The following is an 18,329-nucleotide window of genomic DNA, read 5'->3' on the forward strand; positions in this document are numbered from 1 at the left end:
CCTCTGCCCTCTGCCTTTAGTTCAAATTCAGTTTACAAGGCAGGAAAATTCCTGCTTCAACTATATAAACTCAAATGTACGGATTCAGTAAGCGATGCTATCATTCTCCAACCACAATATTAAATCCAGGTCCAGATTCATATTGGGCATGAATCAAAGCATTCACAAACCTTCACTCCTTAATAATAGGACTTCCAGTTCACACGCACACACTCATGAAAACAAATTCTGAGTAACACATCACTTCACTTTACTGTAAAATTCTCAGTCAATAACCAGAAATCGTCTGTCGAAGACTATTGTGGAAGCATCATCACCAAAAGAATAAGATGATCTCACAGAGTGCTACATTCTAAGATCACTGAGGGTTACACAATAAATTATACTTTTCCAGTGTTGCCCACATTTAAACTGAATAAAACCATTTCATTTGGTCACAATACTATTTTGCTTCATTCCATCACATTCCTTATGAATGGTTCTCAGTTCCTCTGATGCCAAATGTCAAAATAACAATTATAATGTAAAACATGATAACATGTTAAGCAGTGCTCCACAGATGCTACCTGACTGATTGTTCATCATCCGAATAGCTTTGGATTTGGCCAGTTCAAGTGCTGTCACCCAGTGTTGCCGCTCCACCTCAGAGCTTGCTTTCAGGTGGTATGTGCGTCCACTATCTGACAGCACAAAGGTGCAGGAGTCCTCAATGTCGATGTGGGTGGTTGCCAAGTTAATCGTTCCTCTGCACGTGTGCCCCATCTCTGCCTGGGTCCTGGAAAAACATAAGTAAATATGGCACAGTGAATAATCTTACCAATGTTGCATGTGTGTCTAATCACTAATCACAACCTCCTTCAGGCATTCAAATATCCAGTAGCTCACTTATAACTGGCAGAATATATTGCAGAAACTTATTGATTCTTATGGAGGAAGCTTCATTACCTACGTTACCAAATTGTCTTTGACTTTCTCGTGACTCACACAGGGTAGCAATTCACAGGTTCAAGGCTCCTTTTCATACTGCCCTAATCTGTTTACTCTTCACAGGCAGCAAAAGCAAACTTCAAGTTCCCAATTCTGCTGACCCTCATTCAATGCGCAAACAAACATTTTCTAGCATAACAAAATGAAGAGAAGCAAAAGCCATATATGAACCAGGGCTGCTAAAGAAAATAACATCATACCTAATACCATTTCACCCAACTCAGCTTAAAAAGAATTGTTGGAACCCCGAGACCAGATTGATTGCCAATTTCTTTTTAAATCAGTACAAGCAAAGGTATTAAAAGAACTACATAAAATAAGTAACAATTTATGTTTTATATAGAAAACTATTATTGATATAATTTGGTAAAAGTTATTACATTACCAGCTCATTATTAAACTCTTGGAGCGGCAGCCACTTGCAGTGCTAGTGAAGCAGCTGTGTATGGGGTTCTGCACACTTCAAACAAACATCATCTGGACGTCAGCAGCAAACCAGCAGCCAGCCCTGGGACCATTATCCAACTGATCTTCAAAGATATTACCACAACATCAAAGGAAAATTGGGAACCAAGTTTGATGAGTTTGCAAAGCGCATGCAGAACTGATAAATTGGTCACATGACACCACACACTGTGAGGAAGCACAAGATTTAAAACTGCTTAGAGTTCACTGGTGATACAAATGCAAGCTGAATTTTTTATGCTTTTGCAGTGCCAACTACTGTGACCTGAATGTTAATACTGCATTGACATGGCTGTGTCAACCAATGAGTTGAAGGCAAGCAGAGAAAGGTTTCTGAAATTATGAAAATACAGGTCCATTCTGCTATAACACGACAGTTGCTTTCCTCTGCAACCTCGTGCTATAGAAAATTGCATTATTGAACCATTATTGAAAAATCACACTGTAGAAGATCAGTAAAAGAAAACTGCCATGCCCATTGAGCAGAATCCGTTATCCAAACAAAATCTACAATTTGTCAATTGCGTTACAGGCAATTCACGCTGAAGAAATGCATGTTATAGCAGAATGACCCATAATAATAAAAAATAGAATTCCCAAAATCTTAATCCAGAACTGTAGCAAGGCCTGCTGATAAAAGCAAGATAATTTCTCCAGCAAAATGTTTCAAGAGGGAAGTATATTTATATAATACAAGTTATATCTGTAAAATCCACCAGTGAACACAGTGACTGATAGGAGGATTTCCCAATTGCATCCATTTAGACTTGGATTATGGCATCAATATATGCAGCTGAATATTAGTGAAACTTCTTGTTTTTGAATAAAGCACACATGTCTCAAATTATGACATTCTTCTAAAGTATCACACAGTATTGCTTCACCTTAATGTGGATTAGAATCTCCTGCTGCACAACAACTTTGCCAAAACTACTCAGTAACTGGTCAGTGTAATTTTCGAAAGGTACCATAGGAGCTTAGACGTAGTGATCTGTACATTTTTTAAAAAAAAATTCTTTACTGTTGAGAAATTCCCATCGGCTCCTAACACAATAGCTCAAGAAGAGGAACGTAGCAATGGAGACACTTCCTACTTCCAAGAGACCCGAGAGTCAAGTCTAAAACGAATCCCTGAATGTCAGTGTTAATTAAACAAACAAAAACTGCAATTTTGAAACAGTAATCATGCTTAGGATGCCATGGATAATCCTACAACAAAAGCCTATGGGCTGAAGATAAAAGTCTCAGAGCACAAGTCATATATTACCTTTCCCAATAGTTTCATTGCAGTGGTAACAATGTAAATGTTGCAGCTGTTTTGCAAAGAATGGGTGGCAGCCACTAATTATTTCAAGATGATCAGTCACCAGCTGCTCAGCATTAGGATTACAGCTGTACAAACTACTGTCTACTTAACAACCACCTGGAAACAGAGGTGGAGATGGAAGCTAACTAGCTACTTTGTGACCTTATTAAATATCAGGCAGTAACATGATATACAACATTCAATTATATCAGTCTCATGTGAACCACAACTGAAGTACAATCACTTGGATAATGATCACCTCAAGCATTCCTTAACTTTTAAGGCCTTTTTATATCAATTAGGTAATGGTCAAAGTAATCCAATATGATGACGATTCTTCAGTGTGCACAGGAACTTTGCTGATCATGCATCAGCTCAGATACCCACACTGCAGGTTTTCATCTCTGACTTGCACTTTGCAATATAGCAAAAACAGATGGTGCATTCAGGGACAGCAGGGGCAAGTCCTTGGGCAGGGCACAAGAAACTTCAAGGAGAAAGCGAGGACTGCAGATGCTGGAGATCAGAGCTGAAAATGTGTTGCTGGAAAAGCGCAGCAGGTCAGGCAGCATCCAGGGAACAGGAGAATCGACGTTTCGGGCATAAGCCCTTCTTCAAGCTTTGCTCAGCTTGGTGGCAATGTTGTGCTCCAGGGTACCATCAATGAGTAGAATATATCCTGAACAGCAGCACAGAAGGTGATGCATTGATAGACTTTTCAGCTGCGCAATGCAGGTTCCATAAAGATTGGAGAAGCACAAACATAATGTGGTGCCACTGTTTAAGAAGGGCGGTAAGGACAAGCCAGGGAACTATAGACAGAGAGCCTGACGTCGGTGGTGGGCAAGTTGTTGGAGTGAATCCTGAGGGGCAGGATGTACATGTATTTGGAAAGGCAAGGACTGATTAGGGGATAGTCAACATGGCTTTGTGCGTGGGAAATCATATCTCACAAACTTGATTGAGTTTTTTGAAGAGGTAACAAAGAGGATTGATGAGGACAGAGCGGTAGATGTGATCTATATGGATTTCAGTAAGATATTTGACAAGGTTCCCCATGGGAGACTGATTAGCAAGGTTAGATCTCACGGAATACAGGGAGAACTAGCCATTTGGATACAGAACTGGCTCAAAGGTAGAAGACAGAGGGTGGTGGGTGAGGGTTGTTTTTCAGACTGGAGGGCTGTGACCAGTGGAGTGCCACAAGGATCGGTGCTGGTTCCTCTACTTTTTGTCATTTAAACAAATGATTTGGATGCGAGATAAGAGATATGGTTAGTAAGTTTGCAGATAACACCAAAATTGGAGGTGTGGTGGACAGCAAAGAAGGTTACCTCGGATTACAACAGGATCTTGATCAGGTGGGCCAATGGCTGAGAAGTGGCAGATGGAGTTTAATTCAGATAAATGCGAGGTGGTTGGGATATATGGTCGGCATGGACGGGTTGGACCGAAGGGTCTGTTTCCATGTTGCATATCACTATGACTCTATGTGGTGTCCTTTGTGATGACGATTCTTCAACAGAAAAGTGGCCAGCTGCATGGAACATCAAACACAACCATACGAGTGCATCCAGACAATCACCAAAGGTTTGCATGCTAATGCCTTTGCAAATTGAATAGGTTATACTCTAATCTTGCTTTTGCACTCCCTAATCAATTACAGAAAAGTGTTCTGAAGATTGTTGCTTCCAGTAAAGTGTGGCTAGTTAACGCTTAATGAGAAAAGGAGACATGGAAGTAGAAACTTTATCTCACCTGTGGCCTCATGTGCAGCAGTGGAATGCAATGTTGGTAGTTTGGAGCCAACTACTAGATGTAATGTCAAAATCGCAGATATCAATCAACATCAATGCCCAATACTTAACAACTTTCAAACACAGATGTTCCTTCAGATTAAAAAAAATTTCAGCCTTCACTGTTTTTGATGTAAAGTAGCAACCTTGATGCACACTTGGTCCAAAATGCCATGACCAGACTGGATGGACAACTAATTCAAATGAGTTAGTCCAGAAAAGTCAAAAGGTTAGGAAGCTGGAGCAATACTTGATGAAACTCACTAAACCAGTACATTTAGGGTAACGATTAAGTCCTCATATGCCAACAAATGGGATAAGTAATCTGTGGCACTTGCTGCTATCCAGTTACAGTTTGAATGAGAAACAGGTAAAAACCAAAGGACTGCAGATGCTGGAAACCAGAGCCTAGATTAGAGTGGTGCTGGAAAAGCACAGCAGGTCAGGCAGCATCCGAGGAGCAGGAAAATCAACGTTTAGAACAAAAGCCTTTCCTGATGAAGGGCTTTTGCCCGAAACATCGATTTTCCTGCTCCTTGGATGCTGCCTGACCTGCTGTGCTTTTCCAGCACCACTCTAATCTTGAATGAGAAACAATCCAGCAAGGTTCTAGGAATGCTATGTCTCTGTACATAGATAATAAAAGGGTCCTGTTCACTGTGTTTGAAGACCAAATAACCTCTATATCTGGACTGTCCCAGTAAGACCTCATGACATGATGGCAGTGGTTTAAAAAATAAGATACTTGCTCCTACAGCAATAGGAGTAGTACTCACCATTACCATGAAAATGTAAAACAAAAGGTGACTAGCAGCAGATATACTCCCACACAAACAGATCGTATGAGGAAAGACTGAGACACTTGGGGCTGTTTTCATTAGATCGTATGAGGAAAGACTGAGACACTTGGGGCTGTTTTCATTAGAGAAAAGAAGGTTTAGGGGTGACTTGATTGAGGTGTACAAGATGATTAGGGTGTTAGATAGGGTTGACAGTGTGAACCTTTTCCCGCGTATGGAGTCGGGTATTACAAGGGGGCATAGCTTTAAATTAAGGGGGGGTAGATATAGGACTGAAGTTAGGGGTAGGTTCTTCACTCAGCGAGTCGTAAGTTCATGGAATGCCCTGCCAGTAGCAGTGGTGGACTCTCCCTCTTTATGGGCATTTAAGCGGGCATTGGATAGGTATATGGAGGATAGTGGGTTAGTATAGGTTAGGTGGGCTTGGATCGGCGCAACATCGAGGGCCAAAGGGCCTGTACTGCGCTGTATTCTTCTATGTTCTATGTTTTATCTATAAACAGGACACCAGGTAAGTACAGACAAACACAGATGTGCTCCAGATACTGAAATGCAAAAGGTTGGGGGGGATGGGGAGAGGGAGGGAGGAGGGGAGGGGTCTTGGTATGCATGCATCAAAAGACACAGCAAATATAAACAACAGCTAAAGGCCTGCAATGCCAAATTGATCACCAGCCCAAGCACCACGGGAGACTGACCACAGCATGGATGTGCTGTGCATTTGGTTTTAATCCATCTATCAACTTCACAGACCTTGCAAGGGCCCAGACAAACTGCCCAGCTGCCAAAGAGGGTCACAAAACTGAAACAGCACCATAGCAGAAACAGAACTGCAATAAAAGCTACCAAACACCATTTTACAGCTACTGAAAATGGCATGATGAAGCATTACAGTCAGGAAAAGTCTTGCCCACACCCCAGAAAGCCACGATTGTCGTCATGGTGCTCCTCATTCATCACAGATGCTTGTGTTTGGAATAGACAAGACAGAGAGAGGAATACACACTTCTGCAGCAAACTCCTGTTTATGGAGAAGTTAATAGCCAGGATAATCAATACTAATGTGCAGAAATTGCTTCCCAACAGCCGCCACCACACACACTTTACTCTGGACATAGGGACTACAGTTAACATGTTGCCAGATAACTCAGCTGAGAGAGTTTATCCTACAATCTTCATCTGTCAAATTATTCATCCCATAAGATCTTTGGCAACAGGTCAGCTTCAGAAAACTATATGGCACAAACACGAACCTCCCCATGATTGGCTATAATAGCTACTCAGAAGAAGAGCCTGCACCATTCTCAAAATCATCCTTAAGCCAGTCACAGTTGTCAGCTAGATTGCCACAAGTGAGTTTGAACAACAGCCCCCATCGTCTCTTTACAGGCTGTTTTAAAAAATTCTCAAGGTCAAGGACCAGGCTCGCAGGAAAGTAGTCTGACACAGAACAAACAGCCAAGAGGCGAGTCTGCTAGAATATAGTTTTATTCCCCGCAGTGTCCCCACAACCAGTCTCGTACTTACAACGGGTCTGGCTTATACTCACTCTACATGTTACCAAAACTGGGAGCCGTCAGTTCTCGTAGAGCGGTTGCCAACAACCCACGCTCGGCGGTTAAACGTAACCCCGGAGCAGACTCTACCGAACTGGAGACTTCTCCAGCTGATATACCCTTTTCCAGATATAAACATTCATGTGAACAGCAGAGCAAGGCTAAAAAACACATTCCATTCTGGTTACATACAGATAAGAAGATTCACACGGGAAGGTGTATAACAAGATTCACACGGGACTAAGCGACACCTTCCATTTTCGGTTAGATTCACACATGTATTGGGACACAATTTTAACCCTTTCACCACATTCCACTGCTTGGCCCAATACATGTGTTGCATAATGATTCACACATGTATTGGGACATAATTTTACACCACATTCCACTGCTTGACCCAATACATGTGTTACATTATGCCCATATGTATTCTTTCTAACAAGCGCCTACGTACACGCCAAATATACAAGCAAGTCAGGACATTACAGCATGTTAAAATCACCAGGACCGCTACCAGGATCGACAAGGGTGGGAACAGGAATGTCCCCGCAGTGGAGGACATACCACTCAATATGTCCCACCAATGATGAGCTGACTCCACGTCCACTACACGGGCAGCATGTACTACCTCCTGTCCATGTATAAAGGTAGACACCGTAACCTTGGTGACATTGGTTTGATGCTTTCGTAATATCTGCTTAAGCTCCTCGGATCGGTCCAATGCCCGCTTAAACCGATCCAGGGAAATGTTCCAGGGATTCCTCAGCACTTTCCACTGCACCTTGGTAAAGTGGCGAGCACTGCTATAAGTGGTCAACAAATAGGTGTGATTCTGCCAGTGCCACTGATAGACATTTGAGAGGCATCCCGAGAACGGTGCTGAGGGAAGCATAGGATGTGGATTATTGGTAGCCACACAGAGCGTGTGTGGCCCAATCTGCCACATCATGTCCCTTGGAGTCTCAACAGTCCATTCGCACAGGGCCGTTCCCTTAGTCAAGCAAGGGTCCCGATACCTGTCCATCAGTAGGCAAGTTTTCCCCTGATCAGTCTGTTCACAAGCGGACAGATCATAGGTAATATTGGTATCTGGGCTAAACCACTGTCCCCTTGTCTTCAGAAAATAATATCCAGAAGATGTAATCACTGGTAATACATAATATCGACAGACCGTAACAGTGTGGGTTACATTCATGGTAACACAGTATCCGTTACACATAGTTGCGTTACACCATGTTCGCTCTGGATGGGTTATCATCCACAATTTCTCAGATACATTCCATAGTCCCTTCCACGCCTGTACATTGGGGGATGTTACCACACGCAAAAAGCGTTCTTTCTGTATTTGAGCATGCAACATTTGAATATGACAGGCAGTCCAATTTAACTGAGCCGTAATGTTCTCAAACAGTTCCTGAGTGGCGCCCCAGACATCCAGTTCCCATTGCAGAGATCGTATCATTATTTCAGCTGTCTCTCCTTGAGTCATCATTACGGATGGCATCCACCTTCCAATAGTATGTAGTCCTTGTGAGGTGGCCTGTCCCGTGTTAGATAATTTAGTACGGGTTACCTCAGAGTCAATGGCATTCGAGATACCCATAACAGTTCCTGCGCCTCCCAGCAGGGTGTCGTACCACGCTCGTCGCCGCCTCTTGGTATGACACTCGGGTATGAGGGGCAACTGTACCCGCCAATGAACATCAGTGTGCAGTACCGCCCGGGCCATCTGTTGACAAGTTGACATAATAGGGGCCAACTGTGTTCGATGCGACCGCACGCCCCCCGTGGCACCCCTCTTTGGTGCTGGCCCGCCCCGCGTGGGGTTTAATAACGCCTCAGACGGGGCGTTCGTCGAGGGCAGTACCATTATTAACCACATGAATCGATGACGATTCCGAATATCGGTGGCATTGCGCAGCCACAGATCTTCCCCCCGAGCTGTGACGCTCCAATGAGTCCCCGTTGTCCCGCATGTCTGGGTGCGTCGGTCCCACAAACACGTCTTGACTTGGGCATTTACCACCAGGGTGCAATTAGGCGGTATGAACGATATGTCATATTTTTCCCCATCCCGGCGCATGTAGCACTGTGCACACGTGTACAATTGACAGTCGCTGGTGAGAGTCAGAACAACGCACTGCTGACCGGGTTCACATGTAAAGTCGTCCTGCGTCCGTCGCTGGCTACTGGCCTCCCACCGCACCTCATGGCGGGCGACCGGTACCAGCGTCCAGGCCGTGATACCGATGCCCTGGAGTGGCCATCCGATCGCGAACATCGCCAATAGGAGTCGCAATCCCCATGACCACCCCATGTTCAAGGCGGAGGGTCAGCCTGCGGGTGCATAGCAATTACAACATTATTTAGGTCTCACGTAAGTAGCACTGGTTCGCCGGGACGTTTGCCCAGGTCGGGTCTCCGGGGTACATAATGGTGACCAGACTGTCCTTCCCCTGTGCTATGATTTCGGCCGGCCTGGGGGGGCCGGTCGTCTGGCGCACCCATACCTTGGCCCCCTTAGTGTCAGTAGACCCAAATCCCCCCGTCCCACGCTCAGTAACCGTAACGGGAGCTCCCATCTCTTCCACCGTTGTAAGGTTACATGGCTTAATGACCAATTGCGCTATTCTGTCCCCCTTCTGTATCACGTAAGGTTCAGCGGTGATGTTGACCAGGATCACCCCCAACTCCCCTTGGTAGTCTGCGTCAATTACGCCTGCCATCACATCAATCCCCTTTAGTGACAGTCCCGACCGCGGGAGGATATGCCCATAGGTTCCAGGGGGACAAATCAACCCTAACCCGGTCTTAATCACCGTAGGTTTCTGTTGGATCAAAGTCTGGGCAGTTAGTGCTCGTAGGTCCAGTCCAGCCGAAGCCGGCGTGGCTCTTACGGGAATATCAGCTTCCTCAGCGAACTTCCACATTTTAATAGGCTGAGTCTTTGGGGTATCACATACTCGTATCATCCTATTCAAGGGTGTTACCCCATTTCCTAATGGGCGGTTATTAATTTGTTTCACCACCCGAATTAGTTGCTTCCTCCAACCCGTTAAGTCATTGCAACCTCCTGCTTTTCGTAGTGAGGACTTCAGAAGCCCATTCATTTGTTCTATAAGTCCCGCAGCTTGTGGGTGATAGGGTACATGATAAACCCATTCCACGTGGTTATCGTGACACCACTGCTTTACCGCCCTTCCTGTGAAATGGGAGCCATTGTCACTCTGGACCTGTATGGGCAATCCATAAAATTGTTCAATCAAATCTAAACATCGCAAGGTAGCCTGTTGATTGTTGTGACGACAGGGATGGGCTACCAAAACCCCAGACATAGTGTCCACAGCTGTACATATGTGGTTACATCCTTGTGAGGAGGGTAAGGGACCCACAAAGTCCATTTGCCAGCTCTGTCCCGGACCATCCCCCCGATGGATATGTCCCATCATGTGTTGGGGCACTCCCTGCCGCTGATGTTGACACTGCTCACACTGGTTTACTGCAGTCTTAACATCATCTACCATAAGATCTATTCCTCGGTCTCGAGCCCAGTGCAAGGTTCCTTGCACTCCCCAGTGCCCAGCCTTAAGGTGTGCCCATCTAGCTAGGTCCACTGAGGTGCCCCTTTGCACCATCATGGTTCGGACGATACCATCCACATATCGGTTATGTAGAGCTTCCACATCATTTCGAGAGGTATGGGCATCTACGTGGGTGATGTATATGACCAGGTATTGAGCTTTCTCCCATATATCCTCCCATAACTGTTTACCCCACACTTCCCTATTCTGGATCATCCACTGATTGGCCTGCCAAGTTGGCATCCATTGTGTCATGCCGTTAACCACTGACCACGAGTCAGAGAACAAACAAACTCCCATGACCCCTGCTTGCATGACTACCATATGCACTGCCTTTAATTCTGCCCACTGACTACTTTTTCCCTCCCCTAATTCTTCTAGGGTAGTGCCTTGTTTTGGGTTAAAGGCGGCAGCTTTCCATCTACGCTGTCCCGCTTTCCATTGGGCTGACCCATCTACGAACCAAGCCGTGGCTTGTTCATCCGGGGTCAGTTCATCATACCGTTTTCCCATCTTAACGGGTGATTCCTTGTATTCAATCACCTCAAACCGCTTTTCCCCTTCCTCAGGGGCCTCCGCCACTTGCTCATGTAGGACTGACACTCCTTTCTGTCCAGTCCGCACTCTCTCCGACACATACCATTTCCATTTAATGATGCTGCTCTCTTGGGCAGTTCCTATTCGGTGGGTAGTGGGGTCACTAAGTACCCACGGAAGAATAGGGATAGCTGTTCTCATGATCACTTCATGTCCAATGGTCAGGGCTTCGGTTTCCACCAAGCCCCAGTAGCATGCTAATAACTGTTTCTCAAAGGGGGTATACCGTTCCCCTGCCGGGGGTAATTTTCGGGACCAAAATCCCAGTGGCTTACGGGTCCTTTCCTGTTTTTGCCATAAGCTCCAATTGGCATAATCCCCCTGTGCTGAGACTTGCAGTTCTACAGGTCCTGACTGTATCTTTCCCAAGGATACAGCTTGCTGTATCGCTTGCTTGGCCATTTCAAATGCAGTTTGATGGACCTCCGTCCATTCGAACGCTGCCTTTTTCCTCGTAACTCGATACAAAGGTTTTAAAATTTGTCCTAAATGGGGAATATGCTGTCTCCAGAATCCGAATAACCCAATAAATTGCTGCACGTCCTTCTGGGTGTGAGGGACAGCAAAGACCTGAATCTTATTTTTAGCTTTCGCAGTGATTTCCCTTTCCCCCTTGTTCCACACGATTCCTAAGAATTTTACCGTTTGTGAGGGACCCTGGATTTTGGCTGGGTTGATCTCCCACCCATATCCTCGCATATGTTGAACCAGTTGGTCCAGCAATTCCTGAACCTGCTTCTGACTTGTCCCCTGTATCATCATATCGTCAATATAGTGCGAGATCATCACTTCGTCAGGCACTTTAAAGGCAGCCAAGTGTTCTGCAACTATCCGGTGGCAGATAGTAGGGCTATGCAGATATCCTTGGGGCAGTCGTGTGAACGTGAATTGTCTACCCTCCCAAGTGAATGCGAACTGTTCCTGCCTATCTTCGGGAATAGGAATTGTGAAGAAGGCATTAGCCAAATCAATTACTCCGTACCACACCCCTGGATGATGTTGGATTCGTCCTATAATAGTGACGGCATCCGGGACCGCTGCCGTCAAGGCCGGAGTGTGACGGTTTAGTTGCCGATAATCTACCGTCATCCGCCATGACCCATCGGCTTTATGTACGGGCCATAAGGGGTTATTCCACGCCGTGGTGCATGTCCTAAGCACTCCCGCTTCCAAATAATCTTTAATTGTGGCGGATATTTCTTTATGTCCGCCGGGAATCCTATACTGTCTAAGACTTATTACGCGATCGGCGATCGGGATGGGGAAGGGGTCCATCTTAACCTTTCCCACTAACACCGTCCTACAGCGCAAAGCCATTTTCGTGATTCCAAATTCAAACTTCCCCTGTTGGAGGTGAAGTGTTAAACCGGCCAGAATGTCCATTCCCAGGATCCATTCTCTAACCGGTGTAATGATAATTGAATAAGTTTTAATGGGCATTGTACCTATCTTTAGGGGCAATTGTACTGTTCTTCCTTCAATCAGATTACCTCCCAGCCCAACCAGCGTGACTGGGGTTCCTTTAAACTTATGGGGCGTCCCATAGATTAAGGTGGCCTCCGCCCCTGTGTCCACTAGAGCCATAACGGTTTGGACGGATTTGCGCCAATAGATAGTCAATGATACATGAGGTCGAATGTCGTCTGCTGACCATTGGCTCGTTCGTGGGCAAACCCTTGGGGCTTGGCCCGATTCCTATTGTTCCTCCCATTCATCTTCCCCAGACAGCACTGGGTAAAGACGTTTGCCTCGCCCTTCTTTGTTCTTGCCTTTCTTACTAGGTTTCCGGCCACGCCTATCCACTTTATAACACTCTCGGAGGGGAGGCCGTACCTCCTCCTCCTCCTCGTCCTCCGAGGATTCCCACCGCTGGGAAGTGGAAGTTCTACCCCTTCGAGGCTCATTAACAACCGGACCCCGTGTCTGACATTTTTGTGTTAGTAATTCCACTAGGTCTTCCATAGTGGGTCGGGACTCCGTCTCTACCCGGGACACCTTCAGTCCCTTTTGTCTGCATAAGTCTTTTAATTCCGGTGTAGGTAGGCCATCAATCTCCGATGCTGGGACCTGCGCCCGTATCAAAGCTTGCCACAAAGCACGCCGTGAGGGGCCTTGGTTACTTCCTTGATTAGGGTTTACTTTTCCCCCTGCTCGAGCCTCAGGGCGACGCCCCTCCGTGCCCCCCTGAGAAGCACGGGTTGTGGGTCCCCAATCCCCCAAACCACCTATCTCCCTCATCATACTACGGGCATCTCCTAGGGTTTCTCCCCGTCCACTCAACATTATGGTTAATAACAGTGGTTTATAATGGGGGGGGGCAGTCTTCACTAGATGGTCTCTAGTCTGTCTACTAACATTTGTGTTATCTACCTCGTCCAGCACTCCCAGCAACAGGGCATCCCGCACACACAAACGGGTTAGCCTCTGAACCCCTTCCTTAATCGTTGTCCAAGTTCCTTCCAAGGGGGGCCAATCGGACGGGAAGGGATACTGTTCGGCCACTGCCCTGGCATACATCCCAAATAGGGTCCCCATACTGCGATCTATTACCATATCCTTGGCTTGGTTGCGGTACCCCAGGTCTATGGCAGCATCCTTTGCTAATCCACCAAACTTGGGAGCATCCTGATAGTCTACCTGCACTTGTTGCCCCCCTTCCTCGAGGAGCCGAATTAGCCATAGCTCTAACGGCTCCCCAGGATTACGTCGGGTTTTCTGGGTGATAAACAGCACCTCATCGGTAGTGAAGTCTTCCGTTAATTCAGAGAATTCTGCGGGAGGCTGAGCCCGCGGTAATTCATGCATAATTGCCTCCCCTTGTTCATTCCGTATAGGGTTTCCTTTCTCATCTAACATTACCTCCCGTTGCACTGGGAGACGTCTCTGAACCTGCTTTCTCCTAACCACTGGTTTAGCTTGGAGTACGGGTGGGTCCTCTTCGTACTGATCATCTAAATCTCCCCAAATGTTCCCATCCCAATGATCGATATCCCACCGATCCCCGTTATTTAACTGGGCTACAAACGCCCGTACTTGTACCGGGTCCGGGGTTCGAGGGACCTTCCTTTTCTCTTTCCGTTTCTTAGCAGACAAATACATAATAGTTCGTCCTGCTAGTTCAGTTAATGCTGTCAATTCAGCTTTTAACTTCATAATTTCCTGCCTCAACATAGAGGCATCTCCCGAACTGAGTCCCTGCTCATGTTTCAGGAGGGCTAATTCTGCTTCAGCTTTTTGGCGCTTGTCTGACTGTTGTCTACAAGCCGCCGCACAGGCCCACATCCTCCGCTGTACCCCAGGCAATGGGTTCTTCGGCAGGACTGGGATCCTCTCAAGGGTGGACAGCAGCGACCCTGGGGTTCCTACGCCCTCGGCCTCCCAGTCCTCCGGTCGCCCCCCACCATTTCTCAAACAAACTGCCACGCCATGCCACGGCCCTTGCCATCCCGGGACGGTCAGGACCTCCACAGTTTGTTCCTCTGGTTTCTTAGCCTTTTTCCAAAACATTGTTCTGTATCAAAATCTTTCCTCAATTGCGATTGATCCTGCCGACTACGCCAAAATGTTTTTAAAAATTCTCAAGGTCAAGGACCAGGCTCGCAGGAAAGTAGTCTGACACAGAACAAACAGCCAAGAGGCGAGTCTGCTAGAATATAGTTTTATTCCCCGCAGTGTCCCCACAACCAGTCTCGTACTTACAACGGGTCTGGCTTATACTCACTCTACATGTTACCAAAACTGGGAGCCGTCAGTTCTCGTAGAGCGGTTGCCAACAACCCACGCTCGGCGGTTAAACGTAACCCCGGAGCAGACTCTACCGAACTGGAGACTTCTCCAGCTGATATACCCTTTTCCAGATATAAACATTCATGTGAACAGCAGAGCAAGGCTAAAAAACACATTCCATTCTGGTTACATACAGATAAGAAGATTCACACGGGAAGGTGTATAACAAGATTCACACGGGACTAAGCGACACCTTCCATTTTCGGTTAGATTCACACATGTATTGGGACACAATTTTAACCCTTTCACCACACAGGCCTAGGGGGAAGTTTAATACTGTGTACAGCATCACATTCAACCAGATGTTAACTGTTTGTACACACCAGGAAGGTCTCACATCCATCAAGGATTGAGGTGAAGCTCAGGAAGCATCTTATTTCAAATGTCACACATTACAAGTTACTCAGCTGTGCTACATGTCCCTAAACCAAATTGATCCTTTAGAACTGAACCCTTTCAATAAAGCTGTGCAATGTGAAACACATTTAGTGACATGTGTGGAGGAGAATCTGTCTAAGCTTGTAAATGGCAGATGCTGGCAAATACTGTTGAATTAATACTGTTGACCATATTGATAATACTTCATGGATTTATTCTTTCAATTGCCTGCTCATTGACATCACATTTGCAACAGAGGATTTTTCAGCATCCAATACATTGAAAACTTGGAAGGTGTTTATGCTATGTGGACAAGACTTTCATCCACAGGTCCACTAAAACAAGTGACAATGGAAATATAGAAAATCTCATGTTAGGTTACAGAATGCTGGGTCAGATCTAGTACCAAGTGTATCCAGATATCAAGTACCACTGATGGCATAATGCATTCATTAGCAAAAGAGTGTCCAACTGCATCATCTGCACTACTCACAGAAAGGCGCAGACAAAATCACTTCTACCCTCCTCTTTTCCAACCTAGGCCTTGGGAATGAATTGGTACTGAGCTTGGACTTCAGTGATGTTACTCATCACAGTCAACTATTATTCACAATTGATCATGGTATAGAAATAGTGGAATGTTGCTAGTCTGCTAAAACAACATATGTGAAAGCAATTGTGCCACAGAGTTTCATCTCCCGAATCATGCCAAATCTTGTCACCAAGACACAAAAGGGAAATTCAAGGCCTGGAGGAAGTGTAGAAGAACACCACACCTACTTGATGAAGGGCTTATGAAGGGCTGACATATTCCTGATGAAGGGCTTATGCCCAAAACGTCGATTCTCCTGCTCCTTGGATGCTGCCTGACCTGCTGTGCTTTTCCAGTGCCACACTTTTCAATCATACCTAGCTATCCATTGTTAAAGAGAATTAATTTAGGGCAAAGACTGGACAAATTAATGTTGTTCAGCCTGTAAAAAGATGAGGGAAATGTACCATTGTGATAATGAAGTTGGTGAAACAAATGTAGAATTAATAAATCCGTGCTGAGCAAATTTTGGATGTAAATTAAAACACGTTTCCCTATACTGTGTGGTCTTTAACTTTCTGACTAGTCTGCTACATGGGAATTTGTCAAATGTCTTACTGTGATCTATGTAGTCGATATCCACAGCACCAACTTCATCAATTCCCCTTGTTATTTACTCAGAAAAAAATACAAGATACAAAGTAACTAAGTCAATATTTCTGTCTTAAGTACTTAAATGTATTGTGTATACAATTCTCATTAATACAATAGAGACCAGCAGTGTGGTAGGGAACAACATTTACTAAATGTGAGAGGATGGCACAGCCATGAAAGGTAACGTGCATTCCAGCAGCATGATTTGTTTATAATGTTGCTGATGAATTAAGGAACGATATTTTCGAGAACGCTTACCTCTGCTTGCAATAACGCAATTCCAACATGATTGTTTAGTACATTTCTTTCTGCGCATGCGCTGATGTCAGTGAAATTTCCGCTCAGTCTATGCTTGCACTGATCTTCGTGCTGTTCTGCACATGCACCAGTGTCAGCTGCTGACAGAGCAGTTGTGAGAGGTACTGTACAGAGAGTAGTTTTCTGAGGGAGATACATTGAGCAGCTTCCTGTGAAAGGTACACTACTCCTAGGTTACCTGTGCCCCTCCAATTTTTCAAAAAAACAATGACAAGAACGTTAGCTGGAAGTGTCCTGGTGATACAATTGCAGGTGGTGATACAAAAGGCTATCACACTGGAAAAGAAGCTAGATGTTATAAAGCATTTTGAGCATAAAGGAGAGAATATACTCACTTAACAGCAATAAGGGAGTCTACCTTAAATGTACTGTGTTAAATTTGCTTTTATTTTGTGGAGGAGTACGATTTATACCTTCATTCAGGCTGCACTACTTTTGTGTTAAACTTATGGGTGATTTTTGAGTGATCGTTGGTGATATTTTTTGCCAGTCTGCCCCATCCCATTTTTCCTATAGGCTCCATTATTTCTATTTAGCAATTTTATATTAAGCGAGGTTTTGCTGGAACACAACTATGATGTGAGAGGAGAACGGCCTGTATTTACGAATTGGGAAAGCAAGTGCATCTCTGATACAACCAGCAACTTATTCATCAGCAAAGTGATGATGAGTATTACGATCAAGCCTTGCACAAAGTTCCCCATTCATTATGGTTCCAGGTGGAATGGGCAAGAAAGGATGAACTGGCTCCCTTTCTTTGTTCACCCATCCTCAGTGTGTTGCAATAGTGTTAATATTAAACAGGACCCCTTGGTACCTGGAGCATATGTCTTACAAAGCACACACACACACACACACACACACACACAGTTTCCAAAGGACAGATAGTTTAGGATGTGGCTATTGAAGTGGAGATTTATCGCATTGGTTTTGCAATCCTTAGTTTTTCAAACATTGAGATTCTGTAGTTTTGATTCATTTAAACTGTAATTGAAGTCCAGCATTCAAGGTATATGATAGAGTCATTTTATTGTCCTGTTCCTCTTTAGTCTGGCTACTAGCTAGCTGAGAGAAAGGCACTCTTTACCTGCAATACAGAAGTGACTAGGGGACAGTTCTTCGACTGACTTTCATAGAATGCTAATATGCAAACCTAGGCTGGTACACATGGAAACGTTTAGTCTTACTAGCCTATTCTAGTAGAGTTGAAACTGTCTTTTTAACTCCAATCTTTGTGTATTCTTCAAAATGAGCTTGGGTCACAATCCATAAGGTATGGCTTGCTGTTGAGCAGGGGCTAGTCAGCCCTCCATTATTCTTTCAGTCACACAAGGTCACTCTCCAATCTGTTAGAGCTTTCTTTCATATTTTTAGGTTCTCCATTGCATTGGCACCGCACAGAATTTTTTCCAGCCTGCCACCGAAATTAACCCTGCCTTATTTCATCTTTGTCGCAGTCCTCTTTTTAAAAAAAAAGTTGATAATTATTAAGGAAAGGGTGGATGTAGAGCTCGAGGTAGAGAACAGGATAGCTGGTTTAACTTTCTGATCACAAAATGACACGCAGAGACGC

General features: G+C 45.1%; 1 protein-coding gene across 4 annotated transcripts in view; it reads right to left on the reverse strand.

Moving 5' to 3' along the window:
- The window catches only part of LOC122562796 (oxysterol-binding protein 2-like), a 343,122-nt gene that overhangs the window by 273,764 nt on the left and 51,029 nt on the right, over positions 1–18,329 (reverse strand). For all 4 annotated transcript variants that reach the window (XM_088000163.1, XM_088000162.1, XM_043715996.2 and 1 more), the window contains one exon: positions 567–775. In XM_088000163.1, coding sequence (XP_087856289.1) covers positions 567–775 — 209 coding nt within the window. The remainder of the gene's footprint in view (positions 1–566; positions 776–18,329) is intronic.

The sequence above is a fragment of the Chiloscyllium plagiosum genome, unplaced genomic scaffold (genome assembly GCF_037043375.1).
Source record: "Chiloscyllium plagiosum isolate Xiang-an unplaced genomic scaffold, Cpla_swu_hap1 HiC_scaffold_24, whole genome shotgun sequence".
Classification (NCBI taxonomy): domain Eukaryota; kingdom Metazoa; phylum Chordata; class Chondrichthyes; order Orectolobiformes; family Hemiscylliidae; genus Chiloscyllium; species Chiloscyllium plagiosum.